General features: G+C 40.9%; 2 protein-coding genes across 2 annotated transcripts in view; one reads left to right on the top strand and one right to left on the bottom strand.

The window, feature by feature from the left end:
- Positions 1-7,520, bottom strand: part of alg3 (ALG3 alpha-1,3- mannosyltransferase) — a 36,178-nt gene extending 28,658 nt beyond the window's left edge. The window contains exons 1-4 of the mRNA XM_067995149.1: positions 7,212-7,520; positions 3,720-3,819; positions 2,014-2,161; positions 574-734 (exon numbers count right to left, since the gene is read on the bottom strand). Coding sequence (XP_067851250.1) covers positions 574-734; positions 2,014-2,161; positions 3,720-3,819; positions 7,212-7,407 — 605 coding nt within the window. The 5' untranslated portion in view covers positions 7,408-7,520. The remainder of the gene's footprint in view (positions 1-573; positions 735-2,013; positions 2,162-3,719; positions 3,820-7,211) is intronic.
- A 239-nt stretch (positions 7,521-7,759) lies between these two features.
- ece2a (endothelin converting enzyme 2a) overlaps positions 7,760-26,162 on the top strand; it is a 236,088-nt gene continuing 217,685 nt past the window's right edge. The window contains exons 1-2 of the mRNA XM_067995150.1: positions 7,760-8,132; positions 8,832-9,005. Coding sequence (XP_067851251.1) covers positions 8,846-9,005 — 160 coding nt within the window. The 5' untranslated portion in view covers positions 7,760-8,132; positions 8,832-8,845. The remainder of the gene's footprint in view (positions 8,133-8,831; positions 9,006-26,162) is intronic.

Raw genomic sequence — 26,162 nt, 5'->3', positions numbered from 1 at the left:
CTTTCTGTCTCTTTTTTCTCTCACTCAATCCAATCTTTCTTTCCCTCTCTATTTCTTTTTCTGTACCTGGTAGGAGTCTAATTCACCCTTTTTCCTTCTCTGTCGTTCCTCAGTTTCTTTCTCAATCCTTAACTCTCATTGGTTAAGGAGATATACTGTTGGTCCCATCGTTCACCAAGGTCCCAGCTGCCCTTGCTGTGTCATTATCAGCTCTAACTAATGGGGCATGCTCCAGCAAATTCTGGGTCCTTGAGTTATACAAGATAGGTAGGTTAATGAGGATTAATGATATCAGTCACCATGGTCTCCTGGAGCTTACTTGTCTATGGAATTTCCTAGAATTTTTTTCTAAATTGGCCTAAAGATTTTTCACTATATTTTTGGCTCTCCCAGGAGATTGCATGACTGCAAAGGGTGAGCGGAGGGGTGGACGTTGGTTGCATTTTGTTAGGATGGGAAAGGCTTGATCGACCATCTGGTCTTTTCCTGTCCTTTTTCCTATTTTGTAAATTTTTACTATTTCTACACTGGAATAATATCACAAATTAAATTATTGCTTGTTACAGTACTTGCCTAAAGAAACAGCAGCCTAGTGACCAGCGATTGTTCAAGAAGAGGTTCACAGCCATGTAGAGGATCATCATGGCGATAGAGTCATTAAAGAGTCGAAGGATGAAGATAGAGTGGATCCGATAGGAAGCACAGCACATGAAGAAAAACACAAATGGCGGAACCTGGAAAAAAAATGTTAGATCGGAAAGCGTGGACATTTGAATTTTAGTATTTTACAAACACTATTATGTAGAATTTTGTTACTACACATTTATCTAATGGAATGCAAAACCCCCACAACTTGTCTGTAGAAAAATCCCCAGTAAACATTAGAGAACAAAGGTTATCAAAATGACCTATAAAACGCAATACACTATTCACTAACTCAGAAAACATCAGGTGGCCTACTCTTAGGCAACACGAGTCCAGGAATGACTCATCCATTGATTCTCTCACTCTTATGTCAACCAACTTCTTTCAAGTTTATAGCTCAGAGGTAAATATATGGGCCATAGAAAACCAGTCTGTGCTGAGTTAGCTGATCTCAGCTGGGGCAGTGGTAGGGCACATCAACTGGTTGCAATAGCCCTGGGATGGGCCAAGGTTCTTACTTCTGATTGCTGTACATTGACACCCCCTGCTGAAACTCTGCGTGTGTGGATGCTGTGTGAGGACAGGATCAGGTTCAGTTGTGATGTCTGCACATATGCAGTGTGGATAGTCTGCAAATACTCAATGAAAAAGCTCAGACAGCTCAGAGATGAACAATGGCCGCTCGGGCAAGGTACCAGATGCAACTGCACCTCAGTAAAAGATTTGAAGAAAGGGAGGGTAGAAGATCATTTTAAAACAGTTGGAACTGCTGACAAAAGTATAGTCATTAAATCTTGGAATTCAAAAGGCTAATAATACTATAACCACTGAATGAGAGGGTGCAGTGTCAAGATGATAAACATGGTGAGCGCTCGACTTCAGAGGGAGACATGAAGTAAAGTTCACATACCTCTCAAAAAGGAGGGGAAGAGAAGAAAAATGTAATCAAAGGACACTGTTGTAACATTCCTTGTGGCTGTTTAACACTTCCATCGAAAAAGGTTTGAGAAGAATGCCTTCTCAGATAAGACATTAAAGCCATCAATGTCTGGACAACACTTGAATTGCGATAATAGCCTAGTAGAATGGGGTTAGAATGAGGAAACTTGAGATTATTCCTGATATCTGTGCTGGGAACCAGGATTGACCACTGTATTCTGACTTTCATTACATCCTATGCCACAATCATTGAAAAGTTCATGTATTCTTCACTACAAGTAGAGATGTACTTATGTTGTAGCATTTTTTTTAAGTGTCTACTTTCACACTATGGACCTGCACATGGCAGTATGGAAATTAAGGTGGTCAAATATTTGCATGAAAAATATGATCCACTTCCATACTATACAGTTCCAAGATGCTACTCACCTTTTTTGTATGATTGTAAATCCTGAAGACCAGCAGCAGGGTGATGAGGTAGAAGATGGCAAACATGTACTGTCCGAGGTGGATGTTCACTCCATGATCTGTGATGTAATACAGCACCATGAAGATATAAACAAACCCAGCAGGATAACTGTGCAGAGAAAGGATAGCACAGCATATTAGTGTCCTACGTGTTAATTCCAGTGATTGTACAATTACTATTCTGTATGCCGCTGTGTATTGATTCATATATATTTGGTATCTATTTGCATCTTTAGTTGTACCATGTAACAAACACAATGCATTCAAATCTAGTTATAACAATATAATGGAAATGCTCCTCTTCCTATCACAAACAGTTAGCTGACTTTAACTAGGGTGAAAATGGGGCACCACAACTGGCTTCATCACTGCTCAGGAGCTGGGGAACAGTACTTCCCTCTCCTCACCACCCTATTGCCTCTGCTGGAAACTACATATGTAGAGACTGGGTAATTACAGCTTTAATGACAGCTGCAGTTGAATATCCAGCTGACACCGTTTAGGGTTACACTTAAAGAATGGCCACTTGCATGTGGTATAATAGGCTATTGGTGCTTATGGGACCATACCTTAGCACGAGTCACTGTCCTTGGGATAGGAAGAGCAATTGTCTCACAAATTTACCTGACAATTACTAGGAGGATAGAAAGACTTAGGAGAGATGATACTGGGATATCAACAGAAAAGTCAACAGATTTCCATCCCGAACACAATTTTACAGTAGTGAAGAGGGAGCTTAACTCTTTTGTCTAGCAATATTGCATCTGACCTAGGAACGTTCAATGTGAACATTAGGTATCCAAAGTCGTAAATTGTTCTATTCCCAGCTGTGATCCCTCACCTTGATGAGCACTAAAATAAATACATACATTTACAAAACTTGCATTACTAAGTGCCCACAGCAAATTCCTTGTCAGGCACCTCACTCGATAACCAGTCACTAACAAAAGGCAAGGCCACTGATTTGCAATTTCAAAGAAAAATGGACAGAATGGTGAACGTAATCCCCAAGATACCAGTAATAAATCCCAGAATCCCATGTAATAATAGCTGATAGGGTGTCGCAATATAACTGCAAAATTCTTCTCTCCAAATGTCATCCCACAGAAGGTGGCAGTAGTTGTATCACCTGCAATCATCTCCCTTACAGTACATGTATCTCTGCTTAGGTTAGCATTATTACCAGGCACTCTCACAAATGTACCATTGCTAACAAGTGGTGTGGTACAGGTCTCAGTTTATGATTCTCTCACACAGTGAACTCTTGATCTCCTCTGTAATATTGTGGACAGTTGCCAAGTAGCAGTCAGGCACTTTCCCACAGGGGTAGGAAGATGCCCAATCACCCTGGCCATTCAAACACTTTGCCCAATGGCTGGTTATAGAATATGGATGGCAGAGGCCTGACAACAGATTTTCAGCCTTGGACAGGAGAGGCGATACTGGAGAAAATCTACAGTGGGGGGGGGGGGGGGGGCGTGGGGATTGTGGAGAAGAAAAAGTATTCAGTAAGTCTGGAGAAAGAAAACCCATTTATATTTGTACACTTAATTAAAAATAACTGCATTAATACACACATTTACAAAATTAGTGAGTGCAGATCATTTATGTTGCTTGATCAGACAATTAGTTAGCTGTAACGTAGGAACTCTGTGCCCTATACTTACACTAGAGGTCCTGTGTCACCTTTTAACTGGGTGTAATCATATGTTCCATTAATCACGCCTTCCACCTCATCCATATAGGCTCTCCAGTCGATTTCTGTGTCTAAAATACAGAAAACTCTTTTTTTTAAATGTCTCAAATTATTTTTTGATATTTTTACACTGGTTTCATAGGAGGAATCAGTGTGGGTTACTGTGCTTCCGACCACCTAGGAGGGTGGCTTGGTCTGGACCTTGGACCGCACAGCTGGTATCAATACCACCGATCAGTTAACAGAAGGCCATCGGTCTTCTTTTCCTCCCCAATCGACCAAAATAGAGCATTGTAATAATTTATCTAAGTCTGACAAAAGCACTGCTAAAACTTACTCAAGAGGGTAAAAAAGAAAATCATCATAGAAAGGCACAAATTTAATTGTTTAATCTGAAATCAGTCAATTTATTTTTTGAATGTTTCAATTGAACAACGACAACTTGCATTGATATAGCACCTTTAACGTAGTAAAACGTCCCAAGGCACAGTGCAGCAGCGTTATCAAACAAAATTTGACACAGAGACATGTAAGGAGGTATTAGCACCTGTCATTCCAAACACAGATCGTCACTGCTTGATTTGAAAATTTTTTGACCTCAGCATATACGTAAAACACAAGATTGATAACTATCAATTCTATGGAAAGTAAGCTGACATAACGTCATTTGACACCTCAATTTTTTAAAAATTCATTCATGGGATGTGGGCATTGCTGGCAAGGCCAGCATTTATTGCCCATCCCTAATTGCCCTTGAGAAGGTGGTGGTGAGCCGCCTTCTTGAACCACTGCAGTCCGTGTGGTGAAGATACTCCCACATTGCTGTTAGGTAGGGAGTTCCAGGATTTTGACTCAGCGACGATGAAGGAACAGCGATATATTTCTAAATTAGGATGGTATGTAACTTGGAGGGGAACGTGCAGGTGGTGGTGTTCCCATGCGCCTGCTGCCCTTGTCCTTCTAGGTGGTAGAGGTCGTGGGTTTGGGAGGTGCTGTCGAAGAAGCCTTGGTGAGTTGCTGCAGTGCATCTTGTAGATGGTACACACTGCAGCCACGGTGCGCCGGTGGTGGAGGGAGTGAATGTTTAAGGTGGTGCATGGGGTGCCAATCAAGCGGGCTGCTTTGCCTGGATGGTGTCGAGCTTGAGTGTTGTTGGAGCTGCACTCATCCAGGCAAGTGGAGAGTATTCCATCACACTCCTGACTTGTGCCTTGTAGATAGTGGAAAGGCTTTGGGGAGTCAGGAGGTGAGTCACTTGCCACAGAATACACAGCCTCTGACCTGCTCTTGTAGCCACAGTATTTATGTGGCTGGTCCAGTTAAGCTTCTGATAAATGGTGACCTCCAGGATGTTGATGGCGGGGGATTCGGCGATGGTAATGCCGTTGAATGTCAAGGGGAGGTGATTAGACGCTCTCTTGTTGGAGATGGTCATTGTCTGGCACTTGTGTGGCACGAATGTTACTTGCCACTTATCAGCCCAAGCCTGGATGTTGTCTAGGTCTTGCTGCATGCTTCATTATCTGAGGAATTATGAATGGAACTGAACACTGTGCAATCATCAGCAAACATCCCCACTTCTGACCTTATGATGTAGGGAAGGTCATTGATGAAGCAGCTGAAGATGGTGGGGCCTAGGACACTGCCCTGACGAACTCTTGCAGCAATATCCTGGGGCTGAGATGATCGGCCTCCAACAACCACTACCATCTTCCATTGTGCTATTTGCAGGAACATGGGAACAGGAGTTGACCGTTCAGCTACTTGAGCCTGTTCCATCATTCAATATCATAGCTGATCTGTACCTCAACCCTATTTACCCACCTTTGTTCCATAACCCTTGATACCCTTACCCAACAAAAATCTATCAATCTCAAGCTTGAAAATTCCAATTGTCCCAGCATCCACACCGTTTTGGGGGAAGAGAGTTCCAGATTTCCACTACTGTTTGTGCAAAAAAGTGCTTCCTCATTTCACTCCTAAATGGCCTAGCTCTCATTTTAAAATGATGCCCTCTTGTTCTGGAATCCCCCACTAGAGGAAATAGTTTCTCTGTATCTATCTTACTGAATCCCTTACTACACAAACACAAATCTGGCTATTAATCCCAGCTATCCACAATGAGTGACTCAGCCCCATTAATTATAATGGGTTCACAGTTTTAATAAAGCTTCCTTTGCGAGAGAGAAAAAAAATCTGCATGTATAGGATTTGCATATTAATCAGAAAAACTGTATTGCAAATGTAATTAGTGTGGGAATTCAGAAAACTTGCATACAAATAGAAATCACGTACAAGCTCCACTGTATTTAAGTGTCAAAACTAGTTAACTGCAAATCATGTGAATGTAAACAGGAGCACCATGATGAAAAGTTACATCACCCAATTAATAAGCTCAGATTTAATAAGTTTGTAGCTTTATGTAAAATGGGATATAATTGATGCTTCATTGGTCAATTCAATGTTTAGGGTAGTCATGACCTTTTTAGTTTTATTTTACATTTTCATTCATAAAGTAACATACATAACTTTTGTGATTCACCCTACAGCTTTATTACAGTGTGGGTGCAGAATAAAGTGGTACTCTGGAATTCATGGTGCAGTTGTGCATATGCTAGGGAGGCAAAGCAATTTTTGGGCTGAAGCAATTTGTTTGATCTTGAGCCATGGTGTTTTGTTGGGGTAGGAAACAGGAGCAACTTCTTGTTTTCAGTTTCTGACAGACATTTTACATCAGTGAAAAATAAGATAAACATAGTTCCAAAACTAAAGCAGCACTGCCATCTCACCAGGAGGAGAGGGGTCAAATTCAGTTCCAGGAACAGCCGACTCTAAAAATTAGGCGGAAGAGTTCCATCAAGTCCAAACTCTAGTAGCTGCAATAGTGTGTGTGTGTATTTATTTATTTTCCTGATATTCAATTTTCATAAACATATTCCAAGAAAGTATCCAGTGTCATAGCAATATGATCACCAACACTCCTCTCCATTTAGTAGCATTGGTAATTCCTTACTTAACTTTTTATAGGCAATACTATTTGTCTTCAGTATACACAATTTTGCTACAGAAAAGGCAGGCAGATTGCCCACTCCCAATCTCAGCAAATATCCCATTTGGCTGGTTACTGAGAGACATCTGTTGCCATCCAGACTAGGCTATCCTATCCCTTTATTTCTTCCCTTGTCAGAAGTTGATCGCTTGTTACTCCCACCCCATTCTGTGGCTGAGGATGGGAACTGAGCAGTATCTTCCTGCAATACTGCAACGTTCAAGCCATCATGCTGCTCAACATGGTAAATTATTTTACAAACCAAGTGTACCAGGTGAGGACCCTTTAATTCCAGGGGAAAGCTTATCTCCTTCAATAGTGAGCAGGTTTATAAATTCTTTCACATTCGTGCAACATTAACACTAACATCCTCCCGTCTATACTGTTCACTATGTAACTGCTATCTTTACTTACAAGGCACTCTCCGAATGACCCAGAGGTTAACACAGATCTCAGCCACCCAGAGGCAGGCGGCCACCGGCAGCGTGTACTGCGGTTTGAATAAGATCCAGCGCTTCTCCTGCCACAGTTCCCCGAGGTAATCCAGGACCCGGCTACGGCCGGAGGGGGCCGCGCGGGGCTTCGACTTCCAACTCGCGGCTTTTAGCATCTCTCCTCCCCATGAACGTGAACCAGAGGGCGGTGAACAAGGAGCAACAACGGGAGCGGGGGCGAGGAGAGGTGGCAGCGCGTACCACGACCGTCTGCGTTACCCTTTCACCTCTCACCTCTCACCCACTCTACCCAGAAAAAACTTCCCCCGCCCACTGAACCGATCCCAGCACAAAACAGCAGTGAATCCTTTTTATCCGTAATCCTGGAGTTTTTCTGACTCTTGACGCTAAAATATATAAATAATTTTAATATTTGCAAATCGGTTACACTGGTTACGGTGAACATAGGCTATGAGTCGCTTAAAAACGCTCCTTATATCGAACTAATCTTTACCACGGGTCGGGTTTATTCAGCGATGTTTACAATTTGAAATAAAAAACAGAAAATGCTGGAAACACTCAGCGGGTCAGGCAGCATGTGAGAGAGAAACAGAGTCAATGTTTCAGGTCGATGAGTTTTCATCACAACTTGATTTGAACTTCAACATTAAGTCGGACCGGTTATTCTTCACTGCGGGTTTCCGGTGGACCAATTTTTTTGAAGGCTCCGGTTGACGAAATCGGATTGGCTCGTGCGAGGGGCCACGTGGATTCGAACCACGCGGCAGGTTCCAAAAACATTGAAACTTTCGGAGTAACAACCGTTAACGGACAAAACGACACCCCGAGCTCGAGCCGACACGGGAACGGTCCCGGCTTTATGCGCTTGCAATTCGAAGAAGTAAATATATTTTCGATTCTCTGAACTAAATCCGAGCTTTCTCCGGGGCGGCGGAGGCAGAGAAGGGTCCACACTGCAGAGAAAGGGATAACAGAGGCAATAGGTAGACCTTATATATATATATATATATATAAAAACGGGAGATAATATATAAAAAGAGTCAATATGGTGTGACCCAAGATGATGGAAGAGATAGGGACTGAGCCAGTCTAACAGGAGAGACAGAGGGACCCGGTTCTGCGGTAACAGGAGAGAGGGGGACCTCATATAGCCTGGCCTGGGATAAAAGGACTTTGATCACAGTAACCTCGGAGACCAAGATACAGCCTGACTTAGGATAAGGAGAGTGGGGCCTTATACAACAACAGCTTGCATTTATATAGCACTTTTAACGTAGTAAAACGTCCCAAGGAGCTTCAGTGGTCCATTATCAAACAAAATTTGACACCAAGCCGGACCTGGAATGACAGGATTGAGAGCTGCTCTGAGTTAGAAGAGAAAAGGGACAAGCTAGGGATTGGATATAACCTAAATCGGGAAAGAGGGGCCTTTTTGATTGACCAACACAACCTGAGCTGGGATAATAAGAAAGGGACCTGACCTCACTTGGGCTGGGATATTAGGAAGGAAAGGGATCTGAATCGAGTCCGAACTTTGGGAAAGGGATCAAAACTGAGTGCGCATTTCTCTGCATTGAAGACTCCTTTTAGAAAATGGATCATTTGCCGAGCAGTAACTCACAATACAAGGATCAGGATTACTGGGATGACCGCTACCGCCATGAAGAAACCTTTGAGTGGTTTGGGGCATTTTCCCATTTTGAACATCTGCTAAAGGAGGAGATACAGAGGGATGAGTCCATCCTGATCCTGGGTATGTTCTCTATTCAAAGTTTCAGGGATCCCCATAGTGGACTTTTGTGCAGTGTGGTTGTGTGCAAAGCGGAAAGAAAATGTCTAATTAAATGTTCATTTGTCTGTGACTGTGGAGGTTTTAAAAATAAAGAGATTTCAGGAGGATGAATAGGGAGGGTAAGGTTGTTTCCATTGGTTGGCAAATGGGTAACAAGGGGGCACATACTCAGGATAATTATTAGGACAATGTGGGAAGATAGAAGGATTTTTTCTTAAAGGTTTATTGGATCATGGAATGTTTTATTGCAATTATATTGAGGGAGTGATTACAGAGTAATTTAAAAGGGAATATAATAGGTATTTGAAAGAGAAATATACAAAAGGATAGATAAAGAGCTAGCATTGACACATGCACATTGAGAGAATGATCTCCTGTGCTGTAAAATTTGTGATTCTAAACATGAATTTATACTGTATATCATATCCTGGGGAAAATTATACTGTATATCATATCCTTTCAGTACTACTTTGCTATTCACTTTGGTATTCTTACATTTGGTGAAAATAATAGAAAACAAAATTTTTCAAACATCTATACTGTTTGATCTCCTGTGGCATTGCACATGGGTAGGCCAAGTGCATCCTTCAGGTAAAGTGGGATTGGAGGGCAGGTGACAATTGGGCCAAGGCATGCAGATGTAATCCTGTTGCTATTTATTGTTTTGTATTTGATCTGAATTGGTACTTGTGGTTAGCTGAAGGTATCAGATGGGAATAAATACTTTTCATTGTTTCCCATTTATTCAGCCAATAGGGAATAGTGCAGACATCATAGGAAGTCCCCACAAATCAGTGAAAATGTTTCTTGGGGGTATTTTGCCCCAACACACTGCCATGTATTTGATCATGAATTATTATGCTGCCAGAAAGAAACAGTTTGTTTTGGAGCATGTCATGACCACTGAAATATGCTGACTCAGGATCTGTAGAACCTTTTCATTTTGGTCTCTTTCCCTGCCAGTACTTTTCCTTTGCTGCATTTTTAAAGCAAGTTTTAACAGCGTATCTATACTAAAACAAATGTTGATTTGTTTTCTTACTATAAGTTAAACCTTTGGACCTTGAATTAAGTGACCTTAAAGCATGTAATAACAGATTTTGAAAATAAGGCTGTAGAACTGCCAGAACTCACTGCTTCATTAATTTTATTTAATTTTTAAAAGCACTCGGTTTACAAGTGTAATGGAAAATACGTGGGTGATTATTGACGAAAGTTGGTAAAAGTCTGCGCAGGTAATTTTCACTCTGTCACAATGCAGTGCAATCGGCATACCTTGGAAGTTGGATGTATACGCTGGTCCATTACCAGTCCCACTCCCACTGCCAGACTCGCTTGTTTGCCTAGGTTCGGTGAATTTCATTAGGTCAATGGGGCTGTGCAGGATTGAAGCACAATTTGTTGGGGAAGGGAAAGACTGACTTGGCTTTCATGTGATTTGCTCTGCTGAACACTTGGCTTCTATTTGATAATCCAGTCGCATTTACTGTAGATAGGAAGAAATCTCTGACCTAGACAGACAAGCTCACCACGCTACATGTAACTCCACCTGACATAGAGTCATCTAGAATCAAGTCGTAGTTGGCTTGTTCTCCATACACAGATGCGGCTGGACCTGCTGCGATTTCCAGCAAAAAAAGTTATCTGTTTTTAATACAAACCCCAGCATCTGCTACATTTAACCCCTTGTGACCCCACCTCAGTATTCTTGGATGTAATGTTTCCCTGACTAACCTGTTTGAACACCATTCACTCCTTTGATTGCTGTGATTATCTCTCTGCCGAGGTGTGATAAAGGGCAGTTAGAAAGATTATCTGTAATCACCAGGTATTGTTCTCTGACTATATATGCTGTGCCGATATGCATCTCTTCACTTCACCTGACGAAGGAGCAAAGCTCCGAAAGCTTGTGATTTCAAATAAAGCTGTTGGACTATAACCTGGTGTTGTAAGACTCCTTACATTTGTCCACCCCAGTCCATCACCGGCATCTCCACATCATGTTAACTGAAAGGTAAATGTGTATTGGCTAGTACCAAAGAAAAGTGAAAAATTAAATATATTTTGATCACTTCCTGATTAAAAGAGAAAATGGCTAACTGTTTTAGAGAGAGAATACATTGGGGAAATGCATTTGTAAAAGTTGCAGTTTTAAATAGGTTTGTAGAAGCGAGAGCAACTCTACAGTTTTTACACAAGAGGGCACTCATGCAATTCAGAAAATATGTTTATAATTTTTCCCTCTGCATTTTAGGTTTTTGTTCTCTTTCTAGGTTTCTTTCCGTTTTTCATCTCTTCCACGTCAATTGCTAACACATATTTTGCTCCATCTAGAGAGAGCAAGCTGGCCTGATCTAGAGACAAATGTGCAACTGCTAACTGGTGCTCCATGAACAAAGGGTGTGAGGTTCATGGGTGACTAAGGGTATTTAACCCAAAGATGAAATACTGGTGCACTGCCACTAGGGGTCAATGGTGTATTTATTTACAAACTTTGCCAGAGGTATCTAGTTGTGGAAAAAAGGCTACTGTATACCTTGGGATAGATTTTTCAACAGGCGGAAACTTAGGGTTTTTACTGGCAACCATGATTTGTTGTCATAATTTGAAAGTGTGGTTTGCACAGAACGGTTCATTAAGTCCAAAAAATGTAGCAGCATTTTAGAAGTACTTAGTGGTATAATTTATGAAATGCAAAATTGCAGCAATGCTGAACCTTCATGATTGGAGATCCAGATAGTGAAAGTGCTTCAGTGGCCATTTTCCCCAGATGTGGAGATGCCGGTGATGGACTAGGGTGGACAAATGTAAGGAGTCTTACAACACCAGGTTATAGTCCAACAGCTTTATTTGAAATCACAAGCTTTCGGAGCTTTCCTCCTTCGTCAGGTGAGTGTAGGATTCCATAAAGGTACAGCATATACAGTCAGAGAACAATGCCTGGTGATTACAGATAATCTTTCCAACTGCCTGTTATCACCCTCGGCAGAGATATAATCAAAGCAATCAAAGGAGTGGAATGGTGTTCAGACAGAGAAACATTACATACAAGACTACTGAATACACAAACGGTCAGAACACAAAGACAGAGAGAGAGACACCCGAAAGAGAGAGAATGACCAGTTGTATTAAAAACAGATAATTTTTTTTCGCTGGTGGGGTTACATGTAGCGTGACATGAACCCAAGATCCCGGTTGAAGCCGTCCTCACGGGTGCGGAACTTGGCTATCAATTTCTGCTCGACGATTTTGCGTTGTCGTGTGTCTCGAAGGCCGCCTTGGAGAACGCTTACCCGAAGATCGGAGGCTGAATGTCCTTGACCATGGAGACACTGCGACAACGGATGAACGGACACCGTGCAACAATCGCCAGACAGGAGGGTTCCCTCCCAGTCGGGGAACACTTCAGCAGTCAAGGACATTCAGCCTCCGATCTTCGGGTAAGCGTTCTCCAAGGCGGCCTTCGAGACACACGACAACGCAAAATCGTTGAGCAGAAATTGATAGCCAAGTTCCGCACCCATGAGGACGGCCTCAACCGGGATCTTGGGTTCATGTCACGCTACATGTAACCCCACCAGTGAAAAAAAGTTATCTGTTTTTAATACAACTGATCATTCTCTCTCTTTCTCTGCCTTTCGGGTGTCTCTCTCTCTGTCTTTGTGTTCTGACCGTTTGTGTATTCAGTAGTCTTGTATGTAATGTTTCTCTGTCTGAACACCATTCCACTCCTTTGATTGCTTTGATTATATCTCTGCCGAGGGTGATAACGGGCAGTTGGAAAGATTATCTGTAATCACCAGGCATTGTTCTCTGACTGTATATGCTGTACCTTTATGGAATCCTACACTCACCTGACGAAGGAGGAAAGCTCCGAAAGCTTGTGATTTCAAATAAAGCTGTTGGACTATAACCTGGTGTTGTAAGACTCCTTACATTTTCCCCAGGACTGCTCTATATTTCTGCCCCCTCTGCCTGTGGCAATTGTTGTGAATTATGTTTGGGTCGGTATGTTTTTTGAATGGAAACTTGATTTGATTCTTCTGAATGTGCAAATGGAATGCTTGAAAAGCTTGCAAGACAGACTAGCTACATCAGTTAAGAGGAGCGTCTAGAAATAAATATTTGAATCTTGTAAAAGAAACATTGATGAAGTGTTTGTTTAAAAATTTTAACAACTGGATGTTCCTCTTTTGGTACCAGTCTCTGTTTTCAGAATTCTAGATAAATGAATGTCATATAAGGTGGAAAACCAGTATCCAAAATTTGTATTCTCCAATAGATCTTGTTTATTTTGTGTGACGTATGGAATGTCACCAGAGGCAGTAGTTTGGTATTCCTGGCAAGCAAAATACATAGCATTCAATAGAAGTCTGGAAGAATTTGACAATCTGCATATATATTGTGTCCATATTTTTAACAGCCTTGAAGTAAGAAGTTTGAGGACTGGTAGCACCAGTATTGCAACTTGAGAGCGAGGTGGTGTTAATGAGCTGTCATAGACGTTTGGCTGTCAGCTTTCTCAAAATCCTATCAAAAGTTTACTTGTGAGTGGGAAAATACAAATTAAGGTTTTTTTTTAAGTTGCCCAGCTCTACTGCCTCCTTATCCATCCATTCTTCTTGCTGCAGCATATTTGTCAAAATTGTTCTTCAGTGTTGCCCAGGAACTTCCACATAAAATGAACCTGTTGGCAGCACTGTCATTATTCATACCAGTCAATATTTTGTGTCAGTATGTCATATTGAGACATTACTTTTTGAGAAGATCTACCACAGTCACTAAGCCATTTTACAGATATTTACAGAAAGCTGTACTCTGAAAGGTAACTGAAAATGTCTGAGAAGGAACTTTGTGACCACTGCTTTCATATCTGGGTTCAGTTTAGCTCAGATAAGTGGGATGAAATTCTCCCTGATAGAGAATTGGGATGTATGAGGAGTTTAAATGAAAATAGGACGAAAGTGTTGGAGCCCTCTATAATAAAACATATTCCCCAAAGGGGAATTTTCTAAAACACCAGCAAAGCTTGAAACCCATCTTGGGTTGAAGCCCACACACCCTCACCCCAAGGAGTGGCCAAATACGAAAGTTGCAAGTCATAAACCCACAAAGCCAAACTAAATTTTTTTAGTAATTGAAGCAGTTCTTTTATACCCTGGTTTCAGTGACTTCCATGGATATTGAAAAGACTTGGTAATTTGTCATAAAACATTAGTTTCTCTTTACCACCTCTTTCAACCCTTTGACTACCTTCATGCTGTCAGTCTACCTGCCTGACATCAAGTCCCTGCAATAAACTTTGCTACCTTGCCACTGACTCTGACTGCATTTCCCTCCCCAGCTGCTCACCCAGGCTGAACCTGATGGTGCAAAACTTTGGCAAACTGTTAGACCCAGAGTTGAACTTCAAACCCCACATTCTATCCATTACCAAGACTTCTTATTTCGATTTCTGCAGCCTACTAGCTCCTCCACCACTGAAGCCCATATTTGAACTTTTGTCACTTTTAGACTCCATCTTTCCAATGTCCTTGCTAACCTCTGATGTTGCATCCTCCAAACACTCTTCTCCAAAATAGTCCTTCTTGCCTATCACACTTTGTTGACCTTCCCTGGCTACTTGTCCCACCAATGTATTAAATTTATTATCTTTTTGTCTTCAAATCCCTCAATGGCCTCGCCCACTCTACCTCTGCAATCACCTACAGCCTAATCTCCCTCCTGTATCCTTCAGTCCTTCCCTAAATGCAAATTCTTTCTTTGTTTATCTGGAAAATAGAGACCCAATTCTTCCTGAATCAGAGAACGATTCCTTAAACATTCCTTCTGTACCTGTGAAGGAATATTGACTACACTCATGAAAGCTTAATTTATAATTCTGCTAGGTATCTTTTGACCTCAGGCTGGGTTCATTGTCTGGAATAATGCTTAAATCTAGCCCAGTTTCTGTCAGCTCTTTCCACATATGATTCCAAGTTTTGAAAGGCAGAGATGGCTCAGTGAAGGTCTTTAACCATAGAGGCCCAGAATCTCCTGGAACATTTTTATGTAACTGCAGTATAGGAATAAAACAAAAAATGCTGGAATAGCTCAGCAAGTGAGGCAGCATCTTTGGAGAAAGAAACAGAGTTAACGTTTCAGATCGAAGAGCTTTCGTCAGAACTGGAAGATGTTCAAGAGTTAACATTTTTAAGCAAGTACAGAGCCAGGGAAAGGGGTGGGGGGGGGGGGGAGGAAAGAACAAAAGGGAAGATCTGTGATAGGGTAGAGGGCAAGGGTGATTAAATGACAAAAGGGATGATGGTGCAAGGCAAGGAGGGTGGTAATGGGACAAGTTAAGAAACAAAAGATTGGTCTACAGGAGCTGTAAATGGCAATAGCAGAACCATAACCAACAGCTGCAGTCCATCAAAAAAATAAATACATTTTAAAAATGGGATTAGTGGTTAACTCTGTTTCTTTCTCCTCAGATGCTGCCTCATGTGCTGAGCTTCTCCAGCATTTTCTGTTTCTATTTCAGATTTCCAGCATCTGCAGTATTTTGCTTTTGATGCAGTATAGGAATGTTGTTTTTTCCAAAGAATTCGCGCGTAACTGATTTACGCCAGTTTTATGCTGAAGCGTGGTTACTCAAACTTCCTCAATCATTTCTGCCACTCCCAAATTATGCCTGTCGAATCCCCACTTAGCTTATTAACATAGCTCTGTGCCTCATGCAAAATACCAGAGAATGCAAGTTCCCTGCATTGACGCCAGTTCTGAATGGGCTTAAATTTACACCCAAGATTTTAAGTGCAGCACATTCCGAAGTTGCTATTCTTGGTGTTTTATAGATTCTTAGCTAAATTTTTAATTTCTCCTTACTGAGACCTGCACTGTATTCTCTATATCTTTGAATGCTTTTTTATGACGTCAGGCTTTGTTACATTATAAAGAGAAAAGCTTCCACAGTTTTATTTTCTTAAACATGCTGTTTTTCGCCAGTTTTTCCATTCAGACATATAGGGCCCGATATTACCATGGCGGCGGGGGGTCGATTGGGTAATGCGCCCGGTGAAATCAGTCTGCTTCGCACGCAATCGCAGACTGATTGGATCCACTTACCTGTTCTTCCGGGTTCCCCGTTGCTAAGCTGCGCGGCGGGCGGACTGCGCGTGCGCAGTAAGGTCTGTCAGCTGGAGGAGCTCTATTTAAAGGGGAAGTCCTCCACTGACTGATGCTGCAAGGAATAGGGAAAATTACAACATGGAGCAGCCCATGGGGAAGGCTGCTCCCAGGTTTAATGATGCCTCACTCCAGCTCTTGTTGGATGGGGTGAGGAGGAGGCGGAGGACAGAGATTTCCCCCCCCCCGGCGTGCGGGAGGAAGCGGCCTGCCTCTGCCACCAAGAAGGCCTAGCTCGAGGTGGCAGAGGAGGTCACCTGCACCACCAACATATCGCGCACCTGCATACAGTGCAGGAGGCGCTGCAATGACCTAAGTAGGTCAGCCAAAGTGAGTACACTTTCTCATTCCCATACACTCCGTCTGCCACATCACCGCCCCCACCCCACATCTCCTTCTGCACTGCCAACACTACTCTGTCACATCACTCCTCACACCCACTCAAAGTTCATCCTCATCTTACCTGCACTTACTCACCTCGCCAGTACTCCTCTCGCCACTACCACTCAACCCAATCCTCATACAATCTCATGGCTCTATCTCATACTCACCCTCTCATGCGTCTCTTTCACAGTCAGCCTCACTCAACCTGCCACTACCTGTGCTGCAGCCACAGGGCATGCATCACATATGTGCAGTAGGAAGCGTAAGGCAAACGTGTTGTGAGCATGAAGGGGATGCACAAGGGTGTTTGAGGGTTTGTCATGGTTTTTACTTCTATTTAATTTCTGATCAACTCACATTACATATATTGGCACCACTACTGTCACGTCTTTGCGAATCTTGTCTGGTTTGTGCAATAAAGCCCTTTCCTGAGGATCACAATGAAGACCCACAACTGATGCCACCCATTGTGTCACCGCAGAGTGGGTGTAGGTGTATTTGCAGGGCTCTTTTGTGCAGACGACTGAGAGATGTCCCCGGTGGCACCCTGGAAGGATGCGGAGGAGAAGTCGGGTGCTAAAATTGAGCCCATAGTGATGAGATTCTCAGGAAATTTCGGCATAAGTTCTGTTGGCAAGATCAGTGTAATTTTGGTGGAAGTTGGATCGAGGAAATTCTGACCTACAATGGCAGATGAAAGAGATGTATTTTCTGGTGTTAGGATAATCATCTTATACCCATTAATTGTGAAATTCAAATAGCCATACATTATTTGCAGCATTTGTTGACTGAAGCCTGAAACTCAACTTATTTTAGCAGTCATTTCAGCTTTCCATGCCAACTTGTAGGCGCTGAGGACTACTGGAGTACCCCAGCTGCTGACCTAATTGAGGTAGTTAACTCAGCTCAGTTTGGAAGCTCAATGTTGGGGGGCATGCGGGGGTGGCGGGGTTGAGCTTCAGCATAATACAAACTTTAATTATCCAGGCTTCACAGGAATCAGGGCTAAATTGGGAGACCAGTGCAGTTTGGGTGTTGCATGAGACTGTTGAGGGTCAGTCATCTGATGAAATGTGAGAGCTTTTAAAGGAAGAGAAAACTTGTATTTAAATAACACCTTTCACATCCTAAGGATGTCCCAAAGTGCCTTATAGCCAGTGAAGTAGTTTTGAAGTGTAGTCACTGTTGTAATATAGGAAATACAGCTGCCAATTTGCACACAGAAAGGTTCCACTAACATCAATGAGATAAATGACTGGATAATCTGTTTTTGTGATGTTGTTTGAGGGATAAATATTAAATGGGTCTCTGGGAGAACACCGCTGCTCTACTTTGAATAGTGCCATGGGATCTTTTAAGTTCACAAGAGGGTAGATGGGGCCTTGGTTTAACGTCTTATCCAAAAGGTGGCCACTGTGCCATGGTTGGCACCTAGCATAAACATTTATAAAGTAAATCGTAATAGCTTAAGTAAAAATATTATTAGATGTTTGACGTTTACTTATTTAACCAATGCAAAACTTTCACTGATTTGTATTCTCTGTTGTGAGACTCTTCAAAAGTTTAAAATTTAAATGAAGTGTTTACTTTCTCCTGATATGCAACATTGCTTTATTGAACTCTGCAGTCTGTACAGTGGACTTTGCGCTGTTTGCAGCTTCCATTATCTGCCAGGGAATCACCGTCATTATACCAGATGGCATTGTACTTTGGTGCCTCACCACACTTCTTCAGCTTACATCTTTTTTTCTTTCACTTTGATAGAGTTCATTAGAAACACAAAATATTCTCTGCAGTCTTGACTCTCCAGGTGCACCTGGCCAGCTTCGAGACAATTCCTTAGGGTGTCTGAAGTATTCAATTTTATTGCTGTTTTGACCCAACTACCACTTTTATGCCTGAGTCACTGAAGCAAGTGTGAATATTGTACATAGCTCTATTAGCTCCTACTATGTTGCCAAATTTGCCACTGGCCACTGTACAGGAATAATTGTCACAGTTTGCGCCTCATTTTTATATAACTGTAATTGGTGGTATCGTGGTAAAAGTGCCTGAATATGGTAGATTATGACAGTAATTGGAAAAGTAACTTCAACTGTGATATTATCGCACTGTGATAAATTGTGTATCAGACTGGAGTTTGATACCACTGGTTTATCTTACTTCATTTATCACAGCACCGGTTATATAAATTCAATTAATCAACACAGCTGGAGGAAGTCTCACAGAATGACACTATCTTCCTTTTTATTTTAAGTGCATTCTGAAACAAAAACACTGATTTTTCTACTGTACCTTCAGTAATTGGATTGCAGTGCTTGGTCAGTAGCCTTATTTACTGTAGGAAAAATTGTGTGCTGTTTCAAAATATTTATGTTGTATGATTCACAGCAATTAACAACGAGAAAGAAATTGGAATATGTTGGTGTCTGCAATTGTGGTTGTGTGGAGGTGTATAATACAATATTCAGGCCTTTGGGACAGATTTGATATTTTTTTGTAAATGTATTAAAAGGGAAAATTCACTACATCTGCATTTACTGAATCTAAATGTGGGATTAACAATTGGGAGGGAATGTCTATAAAAGTTATGTTAATAAAACATTTCGTTTTATTTTCAACTCTTTTTTTCTGTTGTTGCTGAGTAATTTTTGCATCCATCGTGATAGTTCCCTCTTTAGCATAGTTGGCTACCTGACTGATGCATGTGCAATATTTCAATTTCATTAAAAAATTCAGTTTGTCAAAATACATTGAGAAAATGTCTAGAGTTCAAATTTTGAGTAAGTGCATCTAGAATTTTGTGAGGATTGAATCTAAAGTTAGTTAAAACCGACAGTACATGAACCATTTCAGGAACCTGGGTCATGCACAGATGCTAAATGTTACAAGGTGGTTTGACTCTATGGTTAGTTAGATTTACGGTAGTGGTCTAGTTGCCCAACAGAATAGATATATAGTTCCTATGCCATAGCAGAAAATAGTTGCAAATAAAATATTGAACATAAATATTTCAAATTGGCATCTATATCTTCTAGGTCCTTTTAGCCACAAACAGCTACCAAACATGCAGCTTAATATTTGCAGAATTATCACAAATTGAACGTTATCCTACTATCCATGTACAGCACAGTATTTATTTAAAAAGATAAGCATTTTCTAATCAGAGTGAAAATCTTTCCACTTCTCCAAACATTAGTCAGGAAAGGATCCATTTGCTGTTTATCGCTATCTTTTATCATGCTCAAATCACCTCATTCATATACCTTAGGTGATTTACATACTACTGGTTACTCAGTAGGTGGCATGTAATTAATTAACATTGCTGTAGTTTATGCCAAATATAAATAGTTTTTACTAATTTTAAATTGTGACTGATTCTTCTCCCCTCCCCACTTCTCAAATATTAATGTGAGCAACTTAAAAGCTGGGAGATGTTCACTGCGTTGCAGATATTGTGCACAGCTATACACATATTAGGACCAAGTTTAATTACTGACCCATCCAGAGCTAAGACAAGTCCTGTGTTTCCATGGAGAACAAGTGACAGACAGTGTTTACTACTTCTTAAAGGCCATTTAGATGCTTGTTAGCTGTGTAGTTGAACATGCTGTCTTCTTTGAAGTAATGTAGTTGGTTTGTTTCATCTTCAAGTTTGTAATGTAGCTAAGCAATAGGTCGGCTGAGTTTCATATCCTTAGGAGAGTCAGTGGGAACAGAACAAAGGTTGACTCACCACTTCCCCATTTTCCTATTCCAGTGCTGTAGTTATGTAATCTGCCCTGAATGATCTTCCTGAAGCTGCAGTACAATTATGGACAGGTGGTTTATTCTTCAAGTTGAGGTAGATGGCTATGTGAAACTCAATAGAGACATGATGTAATGTCATTAAATTTTGACAATGTGAGAAACCTCACTCTATTTATATTTCTTTTCTCACCAATTTTCTCCCCTTCTCTCCAGGACAGACTTCTTGCTGAGATATAATTCCATTGTTGCCCCTTGTCCCTTATTCATATGCTTTCCTAAAAATGCATGGTGATTGAGCAGTTGACCCTAGGGTACTGTATGACCCTAGAATCATAAAGTACAAAAGAAGGCCATTCAGCCCATTGTGCATTTGAACGAGCTATCCAATTAGTCCCACTCCCTGCTCTTTCCCCATAGCCCTGCAATATTTATGCAATTCCCTTTTGAAAGTTATTATTGAATCTGCTTCCACCACCCTTTCAGGCAGTGCATTCCAGATCATAACAACTCACTGTGTAAAAAAAAATTTCCTCATGTCGCCTCTTTGCTGATTACCCCAAATCTGTGAACTCTGGTTACTGACCCTCCTGCCACTGGAAACAGTTTCTCCTTGGACACAACACTCCAGCTGGGGCCCAGTCAGTGATTTACAAAAGTTCGGCACAACTTCCCTGCTTCTGCACTCCACGCCTGTATCCATGAAGCCAAAGATCCTGTATGCTTTTTAACAGCTTTATCAACATTGCCTCTCCTCATTCCTCCCCCCAAAATGCACCACCCCACACCCCCCCTGCACCAAACCCCATCTGCCATAAAACTGTCCACCCCACCAGTTCATCCATTGCTGAGTCCAATTCTTCCCTTATTCAAGGTTCACATATGTGCCTTTCATGTAGGGATTGCTGGATAGGGATCAGGAAGAAAGAAAGACGCATTTATATCGCGCCTTTCATGGACATCCCAACGTGCTTTACAACCAGTGAAGTACTTTTGAAATGTAGTCACTGTTGTAATGTAGGCAATAGAAATCTTGGCTGATTTTTTCCCCTCCCTAACTAAGGGGGATTCAGGCCAAGAAGGGATGCTCTGAATTTTCTTACTGATCCCTGAAGATAATTGATTGAAATGGCCAGGTCATCAATTTACACACAATGAAACGAAAGACAGTAAAAAGAGGTGATATTAAAGCTCTGAGTCAGAAGGTTTTGCATTCAAGCCCTACTGCAGGATTTGAGTACATAATCTAGGTTGACACTTCATTGCAGTACTGAGGGAATGCTGTATTGTCAGAAGTATTTCCCTTTGAATGAGATGTTAAACTGAGACCCCTATCTCCCTGTTCAGGTGGAAATAAAAGATCTTATGGCAACATTCAAAGAGAGTGAGTGAATTCTCCGGTGTCATCATTTGTCCCTCAACCAACACCACCAAGAGATATTAACTGGTCGTTTATCCTTTTGCTGTTTGTGGGATCTTGTGTGTAAATTGTCTGCCACATTTGTTTACATGACAACACTTCAAAAGAAGTAATTAATGGCTGTGAGGTGCTTTGGAATGTCCTGAGGTCATGAAAGGGACATACAAATGCAAATTGTTTCCTTCTAATTAAAACTTTTCCTGTATTCTTTCTCTCTAATGATCAGGTCTATGTGCAATCCAATCCTTTGAAGATTTTGGCACTTTTTTTCTTGGGCTTTTTCAACTAAACTAAGCTGATTGTTTCTGATCTTTTAATGTCTCATTTGTTTATTATCTGCAGCTCCAAAGAGTTTGCAGCCATTTTTAAAGCAGTTACAACCTACAAAATTCAAGCATGATTTAAATATTCAGGAAGAATAGTGATTTCAAATAATGTGTATTTTTTACTACCCTTTAGTCCATGATACATGGAAACCTATTCCCCCAGCTAAGGGGGTACATGGGCAACTGTCCTTCAGCAATGTTGCTGTTGTTAAATAGTTGTTAGGAAATGTGAGAGAGCCACCATGGGTGACTCACCCTCTGAGTTTTCTCTTTCTCTGCAGAAGTGTTTGGCCTCCAGTCTGCTCCTCTCCGTGATAACAAGACACAGATTTTTGTGTGGGATGTTGTGAACATGAGCTTGCGTCCCCTCATTTCATTACATTAGTACCGCCCAGGAAACTAAATTTCAGATTTAAAAAATAAATAAAATAACTAATCAGACAACCCACAAATTAGATTTTTAAAACTTTGCCTTCAGAGCGAAAATACTTTGAGAGTATGTTGAATTGCATTTTGATGTTATGGGTCAGTGCAGCTTTAAATATGACATCAGCTACTCAAGCCTACTCATTAGTTTGCTCATAATCCAAAAACTACCGTCATAAATAAAATTATGCTTATTAAACTCATCACTGTTTCATGTACTGGTTCTGAATATCTTTGTACAAAATTGTTTTTTCACACGTATTTCTTGCTTGAGTTCTGTAGTCACATCAATGAGGTAAGAAATGCAGAATTTTCTGGACTGTTAGATGCAGGTTAGCTTGACACAACTGTGACTCTAAGCTGAAACAAAGGTAAAATACTGTGTAGCTAAAATTAATTCAGACATAATACCTATTTCATTTGCCATTTCTACTCCTTGCAATGCAAAATATCCAGCCTAAATTCAAATGCCACTTGGGATCAAAATTTGTAGATTAGATTTTAGTCAATGATCTTTTAAGATCAAATCTCTAACCCTGTTTCCCATGTTAGAGAAGTTAATTTATTAGTTAATTCACCAGTGTCAGAGGAAATCAGCAGATGAATTTCTTAAATTCCATGGAGGCTTTTAGGTTAAGTCTGTGATGATATTTAGCAAAATCTGCTAGAAAGTTTTCCCACACTTGTCTGAGTGGTTTCTCATCAATAAAATCAATATTTTTTTTATTGCCAATAATCAAGTGGAAGTATTAAAATATAAATATGCTAAACAAGAAACAATTTTGTGCACCATCAAATTTATACATATTCATTTTTCCATTACCGTTGAAATTGATACATTAGGAAGATTTGACCGTACCGGACCTGAAAATAAGTGTGCATCCATGGATGTTCTTCATTAGCCAACAAACTAAAATCTTAGTGATTATGATCTGCAGTAATTAGTCATCTATTCAAAATAATTAACTGTCCAATTAATTGAACTGAATGGGTGCCTGCAGAGTTCAGATATGCTGGGGATGAAAATCAACTTGGGCAGGGGTACAAAATGAGTGGTAGCGGATCAGCTGCCCGTTATACATCCCGTCCGATTTTTCTTTCCATTGAAGTTATTGATTATATAACAGGCAGCTGGTCTGCTATTGCCTTTTTGCACCCCCGCCCATGAATTTCATCCCTGCGGTTTAAAGGTTTTACACAGGAAAGCACAGGACCAGGAAAGACTCTAGTCCATCTGTCAGGTCTCAATTCTCACTTAACTTCTTCCACACTCTCTGCCTCCACTACGTCCCTGGGTAGACCATTCCAGACGTTCACTACCATCTGTGTAAAGTAGTTCAATCTGAACAGGGTGTGCACTTTCCATTTATTAAGCTTGAGCCCATATCCTGTGGTTCTAGACTTTATGGCAATCTCGAACATAATATCAGCGTTCAATTCATCTATACGCGTAAAATCTTGAATGCTTGATAATATTTCTCATGAGACTTCTTTTTTCCAGAGTAAATTGTGTTAGGCTCCTCAACCTGTCCTCATAGCTCGGATGCCTTGATCAGTTTAGTTTCCCTTTTCTGCACTGACTTCAATTCCTAAAAGTACCCCTTTCCCACCTCCCAAATTTGGTGTCATTTTAGCTTGTTTCTATCTCCAGCTCCAAATCATTTATTGTGACCATCAATGAGAACTGAAATGGGCATTTAATGAGGCCAAAAGAAAATCTTTGAAATTGGTGAATAGTCTAATTCGAAACTTGTGGGACTTAAAGTACGCAAAGGTAAAGTGAAACTAAGGGAAATATAATGAAACAAAACTTTTAAACAATAACTAACCATGCTATTCGATATTATTAACTAATACATTAACATGTTCATACGACATTCTCCAGTCTGTTATTTTAAGAAAGGTGGTCTTATCGGCTAGAAAATTGACAATTTAAAAAAAAATGTCAAATAAGTTCTTGGCAAGACTGTTTTTCTCTACAAGAAGGAGGGTACTATGGCCAAAAAGTATCCCCCTCAGACTTTCCTCCCTTTTTATATGGGACAGCAGGAGTTTGAAGCATTGAAATCTTTGACTTGAGGTGCATTTCTGATTTGAATAGCTGTTGGGAGAAACAGCGAGCAGAATCATGCTTCCTTGTTGGATTAGAATGAAATCTGTAAGGTAACTCAACCCACTTCACTCTTATTTTTATTTAAGATTTCCAGCATTTGCAGTTTTTCCTCTTTATTTTGCTTCCATAGAATCATAGAAAGGTTACAGCACGGAAGGAGGCCATTCAGCCCATCGAGTCTGCCGGCTCTATGCCAGAGCAATCCAGCTAGCCCCACTCCCTCCCCGTAGCCCCGCAAATTTTTTCCTTTCAAGTACTTATCCGGTTCCCTTTTGAAAGCCACGATTGAATCTGCCTCCACCACACCCGCAGCATTGCATTCCGGATCCTAACCACTTGCTGCGCAAAAATAATTTCCTCATGTCACCTTTGGATCTTTTGCCAATCACCTTAAATCTATGTCCTCTGGTTCCTGACCCGCCAAAGGGAATAGTTTCTCTCTATCCTGTCTAGACCCTTCATGATTTTAAATACCTCTATCAAATCTCCTCTCAACCTTCTCTGTTCCAAGGAGAACAACACCAGCTTCTCCAGTCTATCCACGTAACTAAAGTCCCTCTTCCTGGAATCATTCTAGTAAATCATTTCTGCACCCTCTCTAAGGCCTTCACATCTTTCCTAAAGTGCGGTGCCCAGAACTGGACACAATACTCCAGTTGTGGTCGAACCAGTGTTTTATAAAGGTTCATCATGACTTCCTTGCTTTTGTACTTTAAGCCAATATTTATAAAGCCCAGGATCCCGTATGCTTTTTAAACCGCTTTCTCAACCTGCCCTGCCACTTTCAACGATTTGTGCACCTATACCCCAGATCTCCCTGTTCCTGTACCCCTTTTAGAATTGTGCTGTCTAGTTTATATTGCCTCTCCTTGTTCTAGTGGTTGGTTCAACAGCAGCATTGTCAGGCTTTGGATCAGATTGCCTGCCCACCCTGTCAGCCATTGAATTGCATTTGGCAGATGGTGACCTAAGAAAAGGAAAAGAATGAAATAAAGATAAGCCCAATGACACAATATCATCTGTTGATTAACCAATACTTCTTAAATTTGATTTCAAACAGCAAGTGAATAAGGAAAGGAATCCCTTAACACGTTGACACCTGTTTTGCCTGAAATTTGTAGTGGGAGAATTAGTAAAAGTAGTCTGTTGAGTTTGCTTTTGTCTCCTTGAATAAATAAATTTCATTTGTGCTGGATGATAGTGATTTGTTCATGCAACTTCTGTAAATACTAAGCTATTTCTGGATCACTTGCCAGTAATTTCAGTCCATTATCAACCTCTCTGATGTAATAAACCAATGATAGAATTTTTTTAAACTGTGAGTTTGTATATGCTGTGGTTCTTACTGTGCACATTTAATAGCAAAGTCTGCTGGAATTGGGCAGGTGAAAACTGAATGTAACAATTAAATTTTCAATAGCTGACGCAAGAGCTGATTCAGAAGTATCTGTAAAATGATTCTCATTCTTCCTTTGCCCGGGCAAAGAGAGAGTGTGAGAATAAACTGGCGGCTAACATAAAAGGGAATCCAAAAG

Source organism: Heptranchias perlo, chromosome 13 (assembly GCF_035084215.1).
Source record: "Heptranchias perlo isolate sHepPer1 chromosome 13, sHepPer1.hap1, whole genome shotgun sequence".
In the NCBI taxonomy this organism is placed as follows: Eukaryota; Metazoa; Chordata; class Chondrichthyes; order Hexanchiformes; family Hexanchidae; genus Heptranchias; species Heptranchias perlo.
This window is presented reverse-complemented; position numbering and strand designations above follow the sequence as displayed.